The sequence below is a fragment of the Calidris pugnax genome, unplaced genomic scaffold, assembly GCF_001431845.1.
Source record: "Calidris pugnax isolate Ruff unplaced genomic scaffold, ASM143184v1 scaffold54, whole genome shotgun sequence".
NCBI lineage: Eukaryota > Metazoa > Chordata > Aves > Charadriiformes > Scolopacidae > Calidris > Calidris pugnax.
The window spans coordinates 5,938,109-5,957,445 of record NW_015090864.1 but is presented as its reverse complement, the minus strand read 5'-3'; the positions used below and the strand labels follow the sequence as shown (position 1 = coordinate 5,957,445).

General features: G+C 38.7%; 1 protein-coding gene across 7 annotated transcripts in view; it reads left to right on the top strand.

Annotated features, from left to right (window-relative positions):
* PRKAG2 (protein kinase, AMP-activated, gamma 2 non-catalytic subunit) overlaps positions 1 to 17,204 on the top strand; it is a 235,339-nt gene extending 218,135 nt beyond the window's left edge. For all 7 annotated transcript variants that reach the window (XM_014945025.1, XM_014945026.1, XM_014945029.1 and 4 more), the window contains 10 exons: positions 980 to 1,061; positions 2,564 to 2,622; positions 5,209 to 5,254; positions 6,050 to 6,104; positions 6,828 to 6,954; positions 7,703 to 7,868; positions 8,203 to 8,240; positions 11,030 to 11,176; positions 13,558 to 13,651; positions 16,070 to 17,204. In XM_014945025.1, the coding sequence (XP_014800511.1) occupies positions 980 to 1,061; positions 2,564 to 2,622; positions 5,209 to 5,254; positions 6,050 to 6,104; positions 6,828 to 6,954; positions 7,703 to 7,868; positions 8,203 to 8,240; positions 11,030 to 11,176; positions 13,558 to 13,651; positions 16,070 to 16,101 (846 nt within the window). In that variant the 3' untranslated portion in view covers positions 16,102 to 17,204. The remainder of the gene's footprint in view (positions 1 to 979; positions 1,062 to 2,563; positions 2,623 to 5,208; positions 5,255 to 6,049; positions 6,105 to 6,827; positions 6,955 to 7,702; positions 7,869 to 8,202; positions 8,241 to 11,029; positions 11,177 to 13,557; positions 13,652 to 16,069) is intronic.
* The last annotated feature ends 2,133 nt before the right edge of the window (positions 17,205 to 19,337 follow it).

Here is a 19,337-nt window from a genome sequence, read left to right as displayed (position 1 = left end):
ACCAGTTTTGTGGATGTAGAGATAGAGCTTGGCTGTGTCTGAGCGTTGTACCAGGTCAAGACCTGGACAAGAACCTTCAATTCTGGGCTGTGTTTTCCATGTGAAGGCAATTTAGGGGTGTGGGCAGGACAGAAATGATAACACGCTCAGGCATATCACTGAGACATCAGGGTTTTGAGGTGCAGCAGAGCCTGACTGACTCGTGCTTCACAGAACTAGTGCTCACAAGGAAGTTTTTCTTTTCTTTTGAGAATGACAGTCTAACCTTATAACCTCTGATTCAGAGATTGGGGCGGGCTAAGTCATTAAAAAATGAAAGGGTTTGGTTACATTTCTTTAGCAGCAAAACAGGCTAGCTAGTCTTTTAACTTTCAGTCCTGTTTAAAATAATCAAATAGTCCCTTTTAATGCGTATAAATCATGAGTCTAAAAGCTGGAGAGGAAATGAGACTTTTATTGTTTCAGTCTTTTTTTTTTTTTATATATACAACTGTTGCTCTAGTGACCATTAACTACAATATAGCATAAACTTAAAATGTTAAGCTATATCCATAAACTGGACACTTGTGATAATTATGTTCATTACAGATTTACTCAGTTTCATGATTTGGGAGTGTGTGGCTTTTATGGATAATATAAACCAGGAATAAATTTGAGGTTGGCAACTTTTCAAGTCTATCAGTTTATTTCTTCATCAGAGGCTTTCACATAAAATATCCACATAGCAAAACAAAAACAGATCAGGTTTTGCCAAGCTTTTTTCTAAGCTTTTTAACCATTATAAGTGAAAACCATTTAACCATTGAGAAGTAAAAAGGCTTAAGGGTTTTGATTGCTGTGTGTGGGTTTTGTTCTGCTTTGAATACCAGCTACCTGTTTATACTGCATTTTTTCCTAGTAGCTGGGGAAACCCCTCTGTTGGTGTCTGGTATGCTAAACTGAGAGCAAAGATTTGTTAAGTTGTTCATTCTTTTTGCAGGTAAAGAAAGCCTTTTTTGCCTTGGTGGCAAATGGTGTGAGAGCAGCTCCACTGTGGGAGAGTAAAAAACAGAGTTTTGTAGGTAAGCAGTTCTAATATTATTCAAGATTACTTGAATTTCCAGGGAGCTTCACTGTTGCAGAAGGGGCCGTGGTCTGACATCTGAGAGAGGTTCTGGCAAAGAGGGTTTCTTTTTCCTCCTTATGAGGGGTGAAATCTTGCCAGCTTTTTAATCTGCTTTGACAATCATGATTTCTCTTAAATTGTGACCTTCAGACACTTAATCTCTAATATGTGCATTTTACTGTGCATTTATAAGTAAAGGTAATGGTCAAAAAAAGAAAATTTGAAAATAGGAACTATAAAAAGATTTTAGTGTTACAGTATCCTAATATATATGTGATCCAAGCATGTCTTTCTCTGCATGTTCTGGGTAAGGTGCACTGAGAAATCTTTAAATACCAGAACTATGTTGAATGCTACAGATACGTCCCTTGTTGGGAGAAAAACATTAAATCTATGTATTGCTTTTTTAAAAGTCATGTAATTAATTGCCACAACTATAATCTTCCAAAATTCGATCTCTGTTGCAGTTAGAAGACAGGGTTACAGGGGCAGTTAAAAATATTATTATATGTACTTCTTGTGACCCGGAGGTCACAAGTTCTAGTTCTTGGACCTGGAAACTTTATAAAGCATTTGTTAAATATTTTAAATCCGGGGGTTGGTGTCAGTAGTTTCATGCAATACATCATGAGAATGCTGTGTGTCTTTTATATTTAGTATAATTTTCTGCCTGTAACTAAGCTCTAGTGATTTAAAGCTGATCTCCGGATTAATTTGTCCCTTCCCCATTTGTTGGTTTCTTTAGTTTACATGTAAGAGTAGTAAACAGTGGGAGCAATTACATCTTCTCAAACTTAGAACTTGAAAGCTCAAAAAAAGGTTAATGTTTTCAGGTAACTAAAAATAATCATCAATATTATATTGCATAGTTTGGTGTTGGTGGTTAAAATGTGTATACTATGGATATGCTGTCTTTTTTTAATAAAAATAAATTGCATTTCAGTAGAGACGTTGATGGTTACTGTAGAAATTATTGATTTAAGTTCTTCAATAAGTAATACTCAAGAAAATTGATTATACTGTTCCTTCACTTGAGTTAGAGTCTACCTGAGTTGGCAAGTACATAATGAGAGTATCTTATTTGAAAAGAAAATGAAAGGCAAGGCTAGATCTCCAACCTTTAAAGATGTTCTAAACATCATTCCATGCTTTAGGGGGGTGGATGCAGTCTGGGTTAAAGGTTTTATTTGAGTCAGATAGGAGAGAAGAAACACATTGGTTTTAGATTTGAATATTAATTTAGGTGTGTGTTTTTATTCTGAAGTTTTGTATCAATGTGAAAGTGAATATACATAGTTTGGAATTCTACTGTTGATCTGATCAGTACAAATAGTATGTTACATGGATTTAGTGTTTATTAAATTACACGTTGTGAATATAAATAGAGAAAATAGCTGGAAGTTCCGTATGTTAAGTATATATCTGAAGAACTTTTTTTTTATATGTCACTTGTTACAGGAATGTTAACAATTACAGATTTCATTAACATACTGCATAGATACTATAAGTCTCCAATGGTAAGTATCATGTTATGCTATACTTTTATCATTTGCCATACTGTGCAGAGACTGAAATAGCAAACTGAAAGATTGATGATGAATGTTCTTATTATATAAGTCTATGGAAGCTTAGATAAGTCTTGGGTATACTCACTGCAGGAGGGTTTTTTGGAAGAAAAGATGGCTTTCTGGGCAAGGGAGTAGTGTGGTATCTGGGTACCTGGGGTCAGTTCCCAGCTTCAGCTGAGAAGATGCTGTGAGCTTGGGCATGTAACCTCATATGGCTGCTTCAGTTATACATGTATAAACATGAGGAATTTCCTTAATGAGTACTACCAGCTATTATGTTTTGTGTGGTGCTTACCATAATGACAGCCTTCGTTCTGGGTACAAGGCTCCACTCAGTGTTGCAACCGGTGAATAATGCATTTGGGATAAAGGGCTTGGGTTAACATACATACTAAAAACTAAATGTGAGATAAAAAGTATGATGGAAAACACGTCATTATTGATCACTGTATTTATTTGTGTTCAGATTATTTCAAAGCACACATTTCAATAGTAATCATAGCGCTATATGAACTGTAAATATCAACCAAAAAGCATTTAGGGAGGATGTCTTTGTTACATGAAAAAGTTCATTGTATTTAAAAATCAAGTCTGCAGCTATGTGTGGGTCACACATTTACATTATCACCTTTGTCTCCTAACTGTGACAGAGCTATTCCAAAAGGAGAGAGCAGAGTTAAGCAGAACACTTACAGAGGCTTGGATTTATTAAAAGTTTGCTCTGTTCTTGGAGTGATGGTGTGGAATAAACAATTGAAAGTAGTTAAATATATGCAAATATTCTAGTTACATGGCTGAGTTGCACAATCAGTTGCAGATCTGTTGACTTCAATTAACTGTAATTTAAAATTCCCATTGGCAGTCAGTTGATGAAATTCTCTAGCTTGCATGTTCATACAAACATTTACATCCCTTTCTTGTTCCTGTCAAGTCGCAATTCCCCCTCTACCATTTAAAACACGTGTACTATGCTTTACCAGCTAAAAAATCAAGAACAGTGGGATGAAGCAGACATTTGATGTATTAGGCTTTTCAAAGCTCATGTTATTTTTTTTAAGTTTATAGTGAAATTCTTGTCAGATGCCAATAGTGTGGTGTCCCTTCTTGTTAAAGGTGTTGGTTTATTTTTTTTTTTCCCCTCTGGGGATTTACAAGGGGTAGAGGCAGAATCAGATGAAAAGTGACTGCACCCTGGTAACTTCCTTAAAATGGTTTCCATATTGTAATGACCCTCAACCTCAATACTACCAAGTTTTCTACATAAGATCTGACTGTTGTCACTCCTGTTTACGTTGTCTATTATATTTGGATAATGGGATATTTTAGTAGTCCAATTAGAGTGTATAAATTTAACACTCCCTTATACTCTTCAAAGGATGCTGCTTCTGGAGAGTCATCTAAGCATAGTCTCCTTAAGCTCAAAGACAAATGTAGTAGGTTTTATGGAGACTTCTACCCTTCACTTTGCAGAGGTCCCTGACAGAAGAGGGTGATGGGCACCTTTGGCCTGGGCTATAACGGGTGTAATTGCTGTTTTAAGTACCTGGTATCTTCAGGGGAACGTGGCTTTCACATCTGAAACATCTTTAGAAAACAGTCAGCAGGGTGGAAGGAGCTACTGTAGGGAGGTTTCGCGATCCTTTGACAATGAACTTGATGAAATAGCTGCTGAACAGCAGGAAGTTGGTGATAAGACCTTGTCTTTTTTGGTTTTGGTGTGTTTTCAACTTCAAAGACTGGGCTCTTGAGAGTGGTTTGATGTTACTGCTGATCTGATAAGCTGCCACCAGAAGGTGCAGACTTGCCACATCCTTTGTCCAGTATCGTTTGCCTGTACTTTTTGTGAGCCAGTTAAGGAAGCCAAACCAGCAGAAAATTAACAAATTTTTTCTGACTTTTTGCCTGGTTGGTTCCTGGGACCAGCTGAACTTGGGTCAGATGAGTAACATTGCTGGCACAGGAGAAATGCTGAGAGCATGCATGGCTTAGATGCAGCGTCTGAAAACATTTGAAGAATGTAACATCAGTAAAAGATTAAATTTGAGGGCGGGGGGAAATGCAGTGTTAGTTCATCTGATTGAACTAAGCACAAACCCAAGTGCTCTGGCTTGTTTGTAATCAAGTAAAATTCATCTGTTAGCTTTAAGAAGTGAAGTGATCAGGGTGGTAAAGCTTGTTACTGGTTTGGGGGTGTGAGGAATCATCAGAGGGTCTACTCTGGCAGGATTGTTTTAAGGTGAGATAAATTACTGAGGAGATGCCTTTGAGCCTGTAAGAGATGTCGACTCCAAACCTTGGCAGGTAAAAGATCTTTCCTGTCCCCTGAAATGCTAGGTCCAGTACGGTACTCTGCACTGAGCAGGATCGCACCCTTTCTTCTTGTTATTGCCAAGAAATGTTATTCTGGACTATTCTTACTCTGTTAGATTGCCTGCAGTGAAACGTAAGCAAGTTATTCAGATATTTGTAATACTGTTAATGATGTTGGGTTTAAAATGAATGCTTCAAGCTAAACTTTCCCTCTACCCACTGTAGGTTCAGATTTATGAATTGGAGGAGCACAAGATAGAAACCTGGAGGGGTAAGAATATTTACTGCTTGGTTGATAATTTAAAATAGTCTAATACTTTTCAGTATGGTGGATTTTTAATTAATCATAGATTTAGCTTGTCTCTGTCCATATACTTTTTTAATGAAAGCAGAAACAGTAAAAGCATGTCTTTTGGCTCCTGCTGCTTACATTTCTACCTGAAACAGTACGTGGACTGGAGTGATCTGGGCTATATCTGGGCTTCCCCACTTGTTCATGATTAGTACCGTCTTGCTCTTTAAGAAAGAAAAAAAGAAACTGGCATGTGTATGGCTGTGGAGTTGATGGGTACATGTGGAATGGAAACGTATCTGAGCCAGGATGCAGAATGAGTTGATGACCCTACGTGTTGAGTGAGCTGATGGATGAGCACCAAGTCATGCCTGAGAGATTGCGTGATGCGCCTAGAAATTCAGAGCGCTTGCTGGGTGTGAGCAGAAGTGCTGAATGTGGGGAGGAAGCTTTATGTCAAAAATACACTATATGCCATGAAAGAATATAAAAAGTTCTCTAAGAAGCAGACAGTCTCAGAAAAGGAAGTGGTAATTATTTGCTGTTGCTGCAGTGACCCCTGGTGGAAATCAGTTTAGTCCCACTTTTAAAACTTGTGGCTTTTTAATGTCAATATAGAGCAATGTGCATAAGTGGTACAATATCTAAAGTAACTGTATATATTGCTCTCTTTCTTCCACTTAATTTTGTACAAATGAATTCATAAAATGCTTTCATAAAAAACCTAATGTTTTCATATAAATTGGTAATGGTCTATTCATTTTCTATACACAGAGCTTTATTTACAAGAGACATTTAAACCTTTAGTGAACATCTCCCCAGATGCAAGGTAGGATTTTTCTTTTCAGTCAGCTTAACTTGAAATAAGCAAAGTCCCTCTCAACACTGAACTTAAGATTTCTTTATATAATTAGAAAGAAAAATGTTACTTGCAAGAAGAGCAGACGTGTGTAGGTTGGAGCATTGCTGAGCTGTAGTCTGTAGTGTCTGTAGGAATGTTTCAGGTCTCCTGAGAATAACTTTTTGCCAACCCCCAATGATAATTCAATTAAGTGATTAGATAATTGTTTTAACTTAATTGCATATATGCACTTAGCCATAAAAAAATGTTCTTCCTAGAAAATGCTATAGAAGTTTGGGACTGAGATGCATTAAGGGCAAGAACACTCTATTTTCCACTGTTTGTCTGTCTCTGAACAGCAGTTTCCATTCTGAGTACAGGGAACTGTGAGCACAGCACTCACTGGAAAAACCATTCACCCTTGTGCAGAAATATTCTGCTGTTCTTTCTGCCACAAAAAGTCACTTTCCATCATGTTTTCTTACTGGTTTTAGATGTTGATGAGTGTATCGTTATTAATCTGTTTTACCAGCTAAAAAAGTGTATTTGAAATATCTTAACTTCTGTTTTCTATAACATTAAAGATAATACAAATAATTACTCACGATATATACTTGATGGGGATTTGTAAATACATGTATATATCACTCGACTTTGCGCGTTGTCAGTTAAAATGCATTTTAAATAAAAAATAAATGTTTTTCTCCGCAGCCTTTTTGATGCTGTATATTCATTGATCAAAAACAAAATCCACAGATTGCCAGTTATAGATCCTGTCAGTGGAAATGCACTTTATATACTTACCCATAAAAGAATCCTCAAGTTCCTCCAGCTTTTTGTAAGTATTTAAAGTTATGTTTTGCTTAACTGTTGTGTTGTGTTTTTTTTTTCCCAAGCAGACATCTTTAAGACTTAGTACAGGACCTTCTTGATGAACTTTCATGTTCGTTGTGTCTGCATATCTTTTTGTGATAACAGAGAAATTAAAGCTTGATGTAGGACCTGTGCACTACCTTTACTTTATTTCAGTCATTGAAAGAAATCTGAACATCAAGGACTTGCCCTGGGTATTTAAAGTAGTTTGCTGTCCTGCCTGGAAGATCTGCTCAGCTTCAGAAGCTTGTTTACATGAATAGAAAAATTAATTGTCTCCCAGAGAGGAGATTGTTATTACTCACTGTAGTTCATGTAGTCACAGGAAGGGACAGGAAGCCAAACAAAGCAGCAGGAGTTCAAAATAAGCATTCAGTCTATAGTATGTTTTGCTGCCTTCTCTCTCCCATTTCAGTGGGAATGACCTAAGTTAGGATCAAAAGCTTTTAGTGACGGGTTATTACAAAGATAAACAAAAGAGCAAAAAACTTAGTTATATAGTCTTAATTTAGAGTTTCTTTGGGCAGAAGCAATGCCTCTAGAGCTGAGCTTGCTTTGGATTTAGATGAATGTAGTAGCAGATTCTGTAACAATCATTTGGAGTCTGTAGATGGATGAGTGAACACAGATTTCCTAATGTATGCACCAGTCATATGGAAACATGGCAGGTGGAGAAAACTGCCCTGTAAATACATTCCTTCTGCCTTTCCTAGATGTCAGAGATGCCAAAGCCTGCCTTTATGAAGAAGAATCTGGATGAACTTGGAATAGGAACTTACCACAACATTGCCTTCATACATCCAGACACTCCTATCATTAAAGCCTTGAATATATTTGTAGAGAGAAGGATATCGGCATTACCTGTTGTGGATGAGTCAGGTGTGTGTTGGCTCTTCTCTCTACTAAAGTGTGGTAAGATAAAAGATGCTGAACCCTGGATTGATGTGGGAGGGTGAGGGGGGAGAGGGGAAAGAATAAAAATAAAAAAAAAATAAAAGTCAAGGGGGAGAAAGGGAATATAAAGACATATTTATGCAAGAGGTAGGTTGATAGGATTGGAAGAACTTCAGTGTTTGGTAGGTTGGATGGGATTTTTATTTCTGCATCTCCTTCTTGACCTGTCTGTTTTCTTTCTGTGTAATGATAACAAATGAAAGCAAGAAATCAAATTTTGTATTTCATGTGGTCTATTAACTTTTGTTTTTCTTTTTAGGAAAAGTTGTAGATATTTATTCCAAATTTGATGTAATAGTAAGTATCTCTCTTAAATTCTATTAAATATTTTAGATTCAGTAAGCATTTGCAAATTCATTTGTTAATATGTCAATTTGGGGTATTTTGTTCCTTAGGCTTTAGTTAACAAACTGAATAAAGCAGATGCAATTCACCCTGCACAGCATTTTTTTATTAGTATTATTATTATTAATTTCTTATTTAAGCTCTCCTTAGTAATACCACTTGTACACAGGCATCTACTACTCTGGACGTTACCCAAAATTGGATCTGGCTGTACTCTTAAAAAAAAATAAAATATTTTTATGTTTGTTTTTATTTTTGAGGTAGGATTTTATTTTTCCAGCTGCTGCCATTCCACGGTTTGTTTTCAAAGGGAATGCAGATTTCTCCATGCAGTCTAGGTACTTTGTATGACTTGACCTTCTCAGTGAATTTAAACTGCTTGGCCTATTCTTTTGTGTGAGCCTCTGACTCCGGAGCATTGCATCTGTGTTCCTTCTGGTTTAGATCTAATTCAGGCCACTGTTTCTGGTTTTTGCCTCAGGAGTGCAGAAGTGCAGTCAGATTCATGAGAGAGCAAGGGCTGTTCTGTTCTGGTGGTCTTCAGAAATTTGAAAAATTATACTTGGAGGTTTTTAGCCCTGTCCCCTCCCAGCTGGATGCACCTGCATTCTAATTGGAGCTTCTGATAGCTGTATTATTTTTTCAGATACTTAAGTGCCCAAGTTGCGTATTCCACCAGCCTGCTAGTGCTAATGAAGAATCCAGATGTCTGAAGCACTGCGTAGAATGCCTTCAGACATATGGAGAATAGTCCCAAATGGAAATACTTTGAGCTTATAAATATCTCTGGCAGCCAACACTGTTGTTAATACTGAAAATTTTGTGATGTCAGTGTTCTTGCCTGTCTCTTCTAGGCATTTGTCTGTTCTTTGGGATTCTCTACTCAGGGAGATCCTGTTCTGCTGTAAAAGCTGGGCAGGGAACAGGTAGTAGCTGTAGGGAGAGGGATCTAATACAGCAAAGACAATGACATTTCACAGCCGGTGGGTTCAGTGTTTCAGTTTATTTTGGAACTGCATCAGAGTTTGAGGCAGGACGTGTTTCCTTTGTTTCCCATTCTTTTTCAGAAAGACACCAAAAGGAAAAGAGTTCCTTATGTGTTTTTCACATCTTTTCTCATTTTAAGTGATGAAGGAATAACAATTACAGGATTTTAAGAGCTGCTGGATGAGTTCTTTGGAAAAATGATGTATTGGGATCAGGAAAAAAAAAAAAAACACCACAAAGGCCTTAGGATATAATTGTTTGCTTTCAGCCAGTAACGTAGGAAAGAGTTAGGGCATCTAGAAATTATGTGAGATGTTCCTTGTATAGCATAGTTTGCTTATTAAACGGGGGAAAAAAAGATTCTATTCTCTGAGGCTTCCAGTTTTAATCAGTCTCCTTCAGCCTGATCTTCAAGCTTTAAAAGAAGAGGAAAAAAAGAATTTGAAATGTGTAATCCGATCTTCCAATAAACAGAATTTGCAAGATGCAACTGGTGATCTTTAACTTTAAACCATGTGATTAATATGCTTAGTTAAATCATTGTTTTAATCTATGCCTGTATATACAGCTGGCAAATTGATAGATTTCTTATAATTTAATAGAGTTCTGAATTCATCTTCAGGTTTTTGATGGGAGAAACCTGGGAATGGTGTGATGGTACAGAAATAGCTGTATATTACAGAAGTTATTGTGTGTAGGGTGACTTCAGTTTGCGGAGGCTTTTTATATTTTCCTAATGTTCTACACTAGGAATTAGTGAAATGAGTTAATGAAAACTGCTTGTATCTTCATGAGCATCTCAAACCTCTCGTCACATTCAGTGTAATTCAGTCCAAAAGTTTGATGAGTCGCAGTTTATTGTAGCCAAAAATTAATTGCTTTTTATTGTTTGGTCCAGTGTCTTCATTTTAAAGGTCTGTCTTTGTTCTTCCTTCACTGCTTCAGTACACAAAATCAGTCAGCCAGGATGTGCCAACGCTCCAAATACTGCTTTGGTCTCACCTAAAAATCAAGCTTTTGCTGGTCAGGACAAAGTCCTCTTGTGTGGTCCTGTTCTTAAAATGAATGCTCAGAATTTCAGCTTTCAAACTCTTTTAATCTTCTTACTTTTAGTGGCAGTGATGGGTTTTCATTTATATTGTTTTTGTAGTATTTATTAAAATATATAGACAGACACACACACAGTTTGTTGTCAAATGACAGTGCCAGCACAGTCCAGGAGAGGGAGTTTCAGCCCACAAATACAAAAGGTGAAGAAAACCTTTAATTTGCTCTCTACTTATTTGATGTCCACTAAGACCTACTTCATGAGTTGTGTTCAGAGCACTTGGTGTCCTCCCTTATCCTATGAAAAAGAAACAACAAAACCCTGTATATTCCTGAAGTGTATTCTGTATATTCTAAAGTCTGTAGAACTTCATCTTAACGTTTCCTACTCATGGCAAAAGCAGGATGAGTGACATCAAGCCAAATATCAAGCCAAGTGTTAGCAAAAGAAAGAGATTTTCATTGGCCTAATGCATATCACAGAACAGTTTTATCAATTAACCCAGTCTGTCATATGGTGTTTAACATACTCGTGTGTTTGACTCTTCCCAAAAGCTGAAGAGCATCTGCTTTATTTCAGATGTGACTTAGAACACACTCAATTTACACCAGAAATGTGTGTCTACTTGATGCCAAAGAGGACTTTATTAGGAAGTACTGAGATGTGTTATGTGCCTTGGGGCTTTTTTTTTTTTCTTTTCCTTCAGAATCTTGCTGCTGAAAAAACATATAATAACCTAGATATCACGGTGACGCAAGCCCTACAGCACCGCTCTCAGTATTTTGAAGGTGTTGTGAAGTGCAGTATGCTGGAAACACTGGAGACCATTGTGGATAGAATAGTGAAGGCTGAGGTGAGTTCCCTTGTTGGTTTTCCTTTCACTCTAAGTTAAAACTCTATTACCCAACTAAGAAATAATTCCAATTTATCCTTTCTAAGTTTTGTTTACTTGCTGAAAGTATTTCTTAACTACATGTGTTAGGCGTGAAGTTTTGTTTACTTGCTGAAAGTATTTCTTTTCTTAACTACATGTGTTAGGTATCAGTTTGCTTTATAGACTTGTCTTATAGATGCTTATAGGGATGTGCAAAATACTGTACAGAACATCTGTAATAACATTGTTATTTCCATTTGTTTTATGACATTAACTGAACTGAATGCAAAGCTTTTTTGAAAGAATTGAGTTTCTTCCAAGCCTGCCATAAGTTTTGCAGACAAATAATTCTTTAAACTCCAACTTATAGCTAGGTTGATTGGCCTGTCATTCAGGAAATGTAATGGGTACAATTAGTAAATGCATATGGAGTCCTGCTCTGCTCTCATCCAAATACTGTGAAACGGGCAGAAAATAAATTCCTGTGAATAAGGCTTCACTAAACTGCTCTTGTAAATGATTTCTGTCAGCTTTCCATCAATAAGGCTTCACTAAACTGCTCTTGTAAATTTTATCTCTGTCAGCTTTCCATTATTTCAGTGATGTTTATCTTGTTTATTAGTACTGGGAACTTTTCTTATGTGTGGAGATGATGGAGTATGTAGGTCTGCTTCCCCTGTTGTTCCTCTCTGCAGAAGGAAACCAGTATTACCAGTTTCAGTTGTCTGAGGTGCGATCAGCTCCATTTAGATGCTCTAATTTCTTCAATTACAAGATTATTTTTTCCATCTTCAGGGCTGAAACTGTACACATACTTGATAGAAGCAAAACTTCCACTTTGTTAATATTGCTTTAGAATCTCCACAGGCAATTTTTACTTGTAACTTTCTGCACCTTCTTGAGCTTCTTCCTGAAATTGCCTACTTTTAGCATTGCTGATACGCACATTTCAAATTTGAGTAATTTCATTACTGTCTTAAGAAGCTTTAGACATTTGTGTTTTAAGAACAACTCCTACCCTTTGGCTCAGTCTAAACATAGTGAGATTATATGTAAAAATGAGTCAGTCAAAACTATAAGCTATTTATAGCTGCCAGACGAGTGCTTGGTCTTCCTGGAAATGAAGCAATTTGAGTTGTCCATTTTTTTTGAATGCATTACACTGAGAGAAGAATAAGTTGATTAAATATGTGCATATGCAAAAACTAATAACCCCATCTAAATTATCACCAACATAGTTTCATCAAAAAGGAAATGCAACAATATTTTTTTTATCCCTTCCCCCCTCTTTTTCTTTCCTCCCTGGATCAGGTGGGTATGACTGCTCAAATAATTTAGAGCCCTTATTTTTTTGTATCTGATCAGCAACGAAGCAGTTGACCTCAACCTTATTAACATATCTATTAAATCAAGACTGATGTGGCTTTTTTGTTATCACCTCTGTGAGGTGGTGAGAAAAGTTCTTTGCACTCTCTTCACCATTTTATATCTGATTATTTGAACTTCAAATGGTGAAGAGAGAGGATTCACTTGGGTAAAAAGTAAATACATAGCAGGCTCTCAGCTTTGGACAAACACCCTTTTTTAGGATGGCTTCCTCGTGGGCTGGTTCAGCTGTGATGTTTGGGTAATACAACTCTGCCTGCTCGTGGTAGAGCCTGGGGACAGGCAGGACAGGAGGGTGCTCTCCTGGCTCTGCAGTTGGTCCTGCACTGCTGGGGTCTGCTCAGGCTGGTGGGCTCGGGATGTGGGAGCATCCCCGGTTAGGACAAAGGTTTTCTACTATATAAATGTTTCCTAGAATAGACTTGTAATGATCAAATCATTGTTTAAAAAACAGTCTTACTGTTGATAAACCTTTCTTCCAAGTTGTGACATGTTTATTAACTCTACAGTGAGTTTGCACAAATGAGTTGAATCTTTCTTCCTGTCTGGATACCACAAGTTTTAGTGCTCCTCTCTGTTGAGAGAGTATTTTTCAGAAGGAAACTTTGTTTTACTGTATCTTACTATTGAGATCACAGGCTGAGCTGGGCAGGTTGGGGAAGAGTGTTTGGTGCGCGTGCCACTTTTTGAGAGCAGAAGTATTTTAAAGACCTAGGTCTTGGCTTAGCTGTCACCTCAGATCTGATGTTGTTGCTGTCAGATAGCTGTGTGCTTTTTAAACATGCACCAGTTTTCATTTCTGTAGGGTAAGTGTGTTTGTGCTGCCGTGTGAGATCGGTAATTGGTAACGCTTTGAACCATTCTTTTTTTTTAATTCTACTTGTCTTCATTACTTGAAGGTGTTTTTGTTTTTCTGTGCTTTATCTATTATTTTAAATCAGGCAAATATCTCAAAATGTTTTCCCTGCCTGCAGGTTCATCGTTTGGTGGTAGTGAATGAAGCAGATAGCATCGTGGGTATCATCTCCCTCTCGGACATTCTACAGGCTTTGGTACTCACGCCAGCAGGTATGGACGTGGATAAGCCCTTTGGTAGAATGTACACCCTGCTGGGTTTCATTTCTTTGACAATGACAAACTTCAGATTTTTCAGCTTTCATAACTGTTTGATCATAGTTCTTGAACACACTTTCCATTTCTCTTGAGGAAAAAGCTGGCGAAATATTAACTGTCAGTTCTGGTTGGCACAACTGCGTCAGAGATGTCACCCCAGACCACCAGAATTAGTCCAGGAGAATAAATCAATCAATCAGTAGTGTATTGCTACACGTGATCCGGGTCTTTTAACAAGAATATCCAACAATAGGATTGTTTCTGCTACTTTTATGCTGGTTTGGGGGGAATAGAGGGTTGGGTTGTTTTTTTTGTTTGGGTTTTTTTTTAATGTTTTATCCAAGTTACTAACCTGCTCTATGTTCTTAATTGGAACTTCCCTTTCATCACATAAATGACTTCATTGTCACAACAACTAAAGCAAAGGCCTCTTTTGGCTTTGTGAGGAAGACATAAATTGTCTTGAGGATTACAGTTTTGCCTCAGAAAACTATCAGACTGAGCAAACGGAGCTGGATACCTCCTTTGAAAAAGAAATCCGAAATGAGAGCTTAACTGGGATCTCTTACTTGCACTGGTAGATAACATCATAATGTAAAAGTCCTTATCTTCTGTAGGTTTAAAAAAAAATTAATGTAGCTTCTTTAAAATAGTAAGATTTCTCCTCCAAGCAGAAGTAATCAGTGATACTGCCGGAAGTATTATGTCAGTGCATCTAGTTCCTTTTAATGACCCAGAAGAGGAAGAAACCTGGCTTTCTGTGAAGGGTGCCCATGGGCATGAGGCATCAGCCCAAAGGCACAGAGGGGTGTGTGTCCCTGCAAAGAGGGAGATGTAAAGACAGGGGAGATAGTTTCCCTCACGACTGGAGAGTAGAAGGATTCAAGGAGGGTGGATCTTACTATTAATGGAGCAAAGTTTAGACAGAAAAGATGAATCTGGATACTGGCAAACCAAGAGCTTTGTTATACTGGAATTACACGGACACTGAAGTTGTAACTCTGTGAGCTGATATAACAGTGCTCTGTAATAAAAAGGGCATTTCCTGCTCCCATCCTCTGAGACATGTGCTTCTGGTGTTTAGCGTCATCACAGCGCCCAGACTCGTGCGATCCCTCCGAGCTGCTGTAACTCCCTGATCTAACAGGAGACTGAGCCAGCGATAAAGCTCTGGGGTTTTACCAGTTTGGCACACGAAACTGGCTCAGGGAATCTAGTACTGGGAACAGGAGTTGGAGCAAGAGGGAGGGCAGGATTATGCCACTGGAAGAAATGAGCTGAGATGAGATGAGGCGTTTTTTAGGAGCCGTTAAACGTTAGATCAGTTTCACAAGTAACTGCCCCATTTTAGATTGGGATTTGTCTCATGAAGTGAGGGGTGTCTGCAACATAGATCTAGTTTGTAGAGTCCGGAGTGTGATTTACCTCTTAAAGTGGATGCATAAGAATGACCAGATAAATCATGCCCTAAAAGCGTCCATTTCTTCTCACAGACTAGAAAGGAAAACATGGTGACTGGCAGGAATTAAGACCAGCCTATGTCAGGGGAAAAAATGTCAGTTGTGATGTGAAAACTGGATGTATTTAATGAATCTTTCAGTGTTTGATTATACATTACAAATAGTAACTCCAGGTTGCTGGCAAGAGAGTCTTGCTGTCTGGAGTTGGATGCTGAAGCCAAACTCACCACAGGGTTCAGTGGTTGCCCAGCATGTGGCTCGTCCAAGTACTTGGAGAAGAGGCACGATGCTCTCCAGTCCTGCTGAACAGGTCTCTCCGATCCCTGCTGCCAGCAAAATCTGCCTCTGAGCCAGGAAAGATGGGTCCATCCACACGGTGTAGTTAAACTGCATTCTAATATCGTTTGTTCTCAAGCAGGACTTCTTTTTTTGAGGCTATTAGGGTGATTACAACTTGGCTTCTCAGCTAAAGATGGGTCCATCCACACGGTGTAGTTAAGCTGCATTCTAGTATCGTTTGTTCTCAAGCAGGACTTCATTTTTTTTGAGGCTATTAGGGTGATTACACCTGGCTTCTCAGCCGATGGACAGGTTTGGGGTGTGACTTTTTGGTTGGCGTTTTTTTAAAATAAACTTTTGTGCTGGGGAGAGTCTTCAAAGCCACTTTTAGTCACTTTCTGGAAGAGTTACTTGGGCTGCTTTGCCAATGAAGTTAGAAGCAATAATGGCCTCAGAGCCTTCCTCTAGCAATTATCAATCCTGCAGCATCTCCTTTACAAATGGTATCTGGTGTGAGGGCTTTGAGAATGGGGTCAGACAAAGTTGCAGCGTTCGGAATGAGCCGTGCTTTTCCAGGAGCCGAGTGCCCTGTGCGTAAGGAAATCACACTTCTGCTTTTCTCTTCTCTTAACAGGTGCCAAACAAAAGGAGAACGAAAGTGAATGACTGCTGTGAATGTACAGGCGTTTGTAGGAGAACTTGAACAAAGTTTCTGGGTCAAGTTTGTCTCAAGAACAGTGACTGCAATAGAAACGGAGCAGGATGGTTGAGAATGTGTTTTGGGACTTAAGTGATGGATGACGAGTCTATTCCCCCCAGTGATGTCGCAAAAAAAAAAAAAATAAAAAAAGCAGCATGACAAAAGCTTATGTTAAAATGTAGGCTTGTATTTCAAACCGTCTTCAAAACATTTGCTGGAAGACTTCACCCGATGTCCTTCATTACAATGCACTGTATTGGGAAACTTTTTCATTTTGTATTTGACAGAAGTCACTGGTCAGCAATGGATATATGTGACATAAGGCAAGTGTATGGCATATTCATATCATAGTGCCTTATGTCAAAATACAGCAATATGTCATCACTGTTGCCCATCACTGTCAAAGGAAGTGTTGTGCTAAACGAGACACTGTATTTGAATGTGAAAGTCTTTAAACCTAAAACCAAATCAGTTTCAGTTCTCATTAGATTTGTCATAAAAGCTGTAATTTGAATATCAGTAGACTTCTTTAAAACTTTAATGACAGTTTTGTGTTAAATGTTGCATTCTGAACTGAGATGTAAAACAAGACTGATTTTAAAAACAGCTTTATTTATTTTTACTTTCATGACAATTTTTTACACATCTTTGGTGGATAGCTAAAATTTCACCATATCCATTAATAAACTGTTGATTGTTATACAAACAAGTGGCAGATTTTCTCATTATTTAAAACTTTGGAGCTGCAGTAGCTGTGGCCTGTTGGTCAGTCCTTATTACTTGAGCTGAAGGTTCCAGAAGCTGGGATGGAAAGTGCTCTGTACTGTAACATACAGGCCCCGCGGAGAAAATGAGGTGCCAGAGAACAGTATTTTCATCTGTATTAAAGTGTAAAATGATGTTTGTACAACAAAACTGAACCTTTTTATCGTGTATGATTTGTACAGCAGTGAAGGAGCGAGGGAAGCTGTGGGGTATTCACTAATGTAAATGTACTGTAAAGTTTGAAGATGAGACTTTTATAATTGTAGATTCTTGTAGATGGAAGAAATTAAACCCTACAACATCAGTTGTTTTTAGCGGTTCTTGCCAAGTTCTTTTGCATGTATAAAGGTACGTGTGTTCTGATCACTGTAAGCCAGGTGTAGAAGCACTGACTTGAAACGCAGCTCAGGGAATGGGGGAATGATGCAGGTAATGCAGCACTTCTTCCTGTGCTGCCAGCCTGAGTACTCAACTGGGATAATGGCGGTAAATTGATCTTTTTCCATTTATAAACATTGAAGTAAAAGGTTTAACCGTTTTCTGTTTGCTTATAAAATGGGAGATTTTTCATACTAACGAAAAGCCCTTCCTTCAGAACTTTTCCGCTTTGTAAAAGAATTTAAATTTTGAACTAAATGTGAAAATTTTGATCTTACTGGCATTTTCACGTATAAAAACTGGAAACCGTTCTCTTAAACTTTATCTCGCTTTCCTACTCTGTGAAAAACATCGTCAAGTCTTCTCCAGCACCTCTTCTGGCTCCGTGAATATCGACTGTTCCCTGCAACTCCAGGTGGCCCTGAACAGAGACAGCTCTTGTGGCCTTACGGCAGCGCCCGGGGGCTCTGGGGGCGATTGCTGCCATCGGAGACGACGTCACCACAGCTCTTTTGATCTTTGTTGGGGTGAGGGAGTGATAAAAACTAAAAATAGTGGTTCTTGTTCTTTGTGGAGGGTGTAATTTGTGGTAGACGAGAACTTTGTTTTAGGGATGGGTGATGCAGCTTCATGGAAGCCCAGCTGTTGCTCCAGCACCCGCAGGGTGGGCTCCTCGGGCAGGTGGGATGCCAGGGACCTGCCGAAACGCAGCACTAGGTCTCTCTCTACCTCTCACCAGTCTGCATGAGCATGTTCTTCAGCCCTGCATTCAGGGTATTTTTGAAGATGATAAAGAGTTGAACCAGTTTTGGGTTTTTTTTTAATATATATATATATAGACACACTTTATTTTTTAGCACAAAGTCTCTTGGCCCTGTTCCACGCAGACAGCTTCGGGCCCGTCTGCATAAATTAGTTTGCAGGAACCCAGAATGAATTTGCAGTTTTAGAACAACCATGCCCAGGTTTCCTATTTTAACGTTATTACAAGCGCTGCTGACGTGCTGTGGACACAGGGCTAGCAAAATTATGGAAAACAGCCTCCTCAGTGATGCAAAACTGTATTTAGAGAATTTCCAGCCTTACTTTCTGCCATACGGTTCTGAATTTTGGGTCTGTGAGAAGCAGAACAGCAGTGTAACTCCATGAGCATGAATAGAGACAGCGCAATCAAAAAGGCACTCTGCTTCTACTGGCACAAGCACCAGTGCTGATGCAGTAAACAAAACTAAAGAAATCGTGTCACCTTTAATACAGACCAGTTTACTACAAAGCTAAAGAAATGCTTCTTCCAGCATAAGGGAGGCACAGGAATAAGAAAAGGAGGGTAGAGAAAGGAGGGGTGACGGCAGCAGCGCCGTGATTAAAGTGACGGTGCAACTAAAGCTTTGGTCCAGGGCTCTTCACGTGGCTTCTGAGAGGCCTCGGCCGTGGCAAAGAATGAATAAAATGTTGTTAAACTGGAGTTCTTGCACATTTGTTTCCTGTGGACAGGCAGCAAGCAGCACCTGCAGCTCTGAGACCACTCCAGAGTCCCTTCCTTTCCTCAGACAGGACGGCGCTGCAGATGGAGCGGGCAGGAGGCTTCCCCAGGGACTCTGCCAAGAGCCTGTGCAGCAGCACAGACCATCAGCCCTGTGAGACACCGTGGAAATGGATTGTTTCAACCATCAGGACTGTAAAACGTGAATGATTCCTGTGCGTTTCCTTGACCAGCAAGAGATGTCCATGAAAGATGGTTATTCCAAAGGGCTTCTTGGTCTGGGAGCAGATTAAGTTTGGTTTTTCCTGCTCCAGATATTTTTAGCTGTAAGAAAATATTTCTTAGTAGACTTCAGCCCTCTAGAGATACTAGAGATACTTAAGGAAATCACACTTGACTGATGAAAACATTTTCCTGTTTTACTTCTGGAATCCTTTTGGTTAAAAGGTCTGAGATCTTGAGTATTTGCTGTTTACTAGGAACTGAACCACGATTGTTGTAAATCTAGGGCCTGTTCATCATCTTTTACTCAGGAATGTTGTTGTGCTGGGAATGTTTGGGTAACGCGGTAAGAAC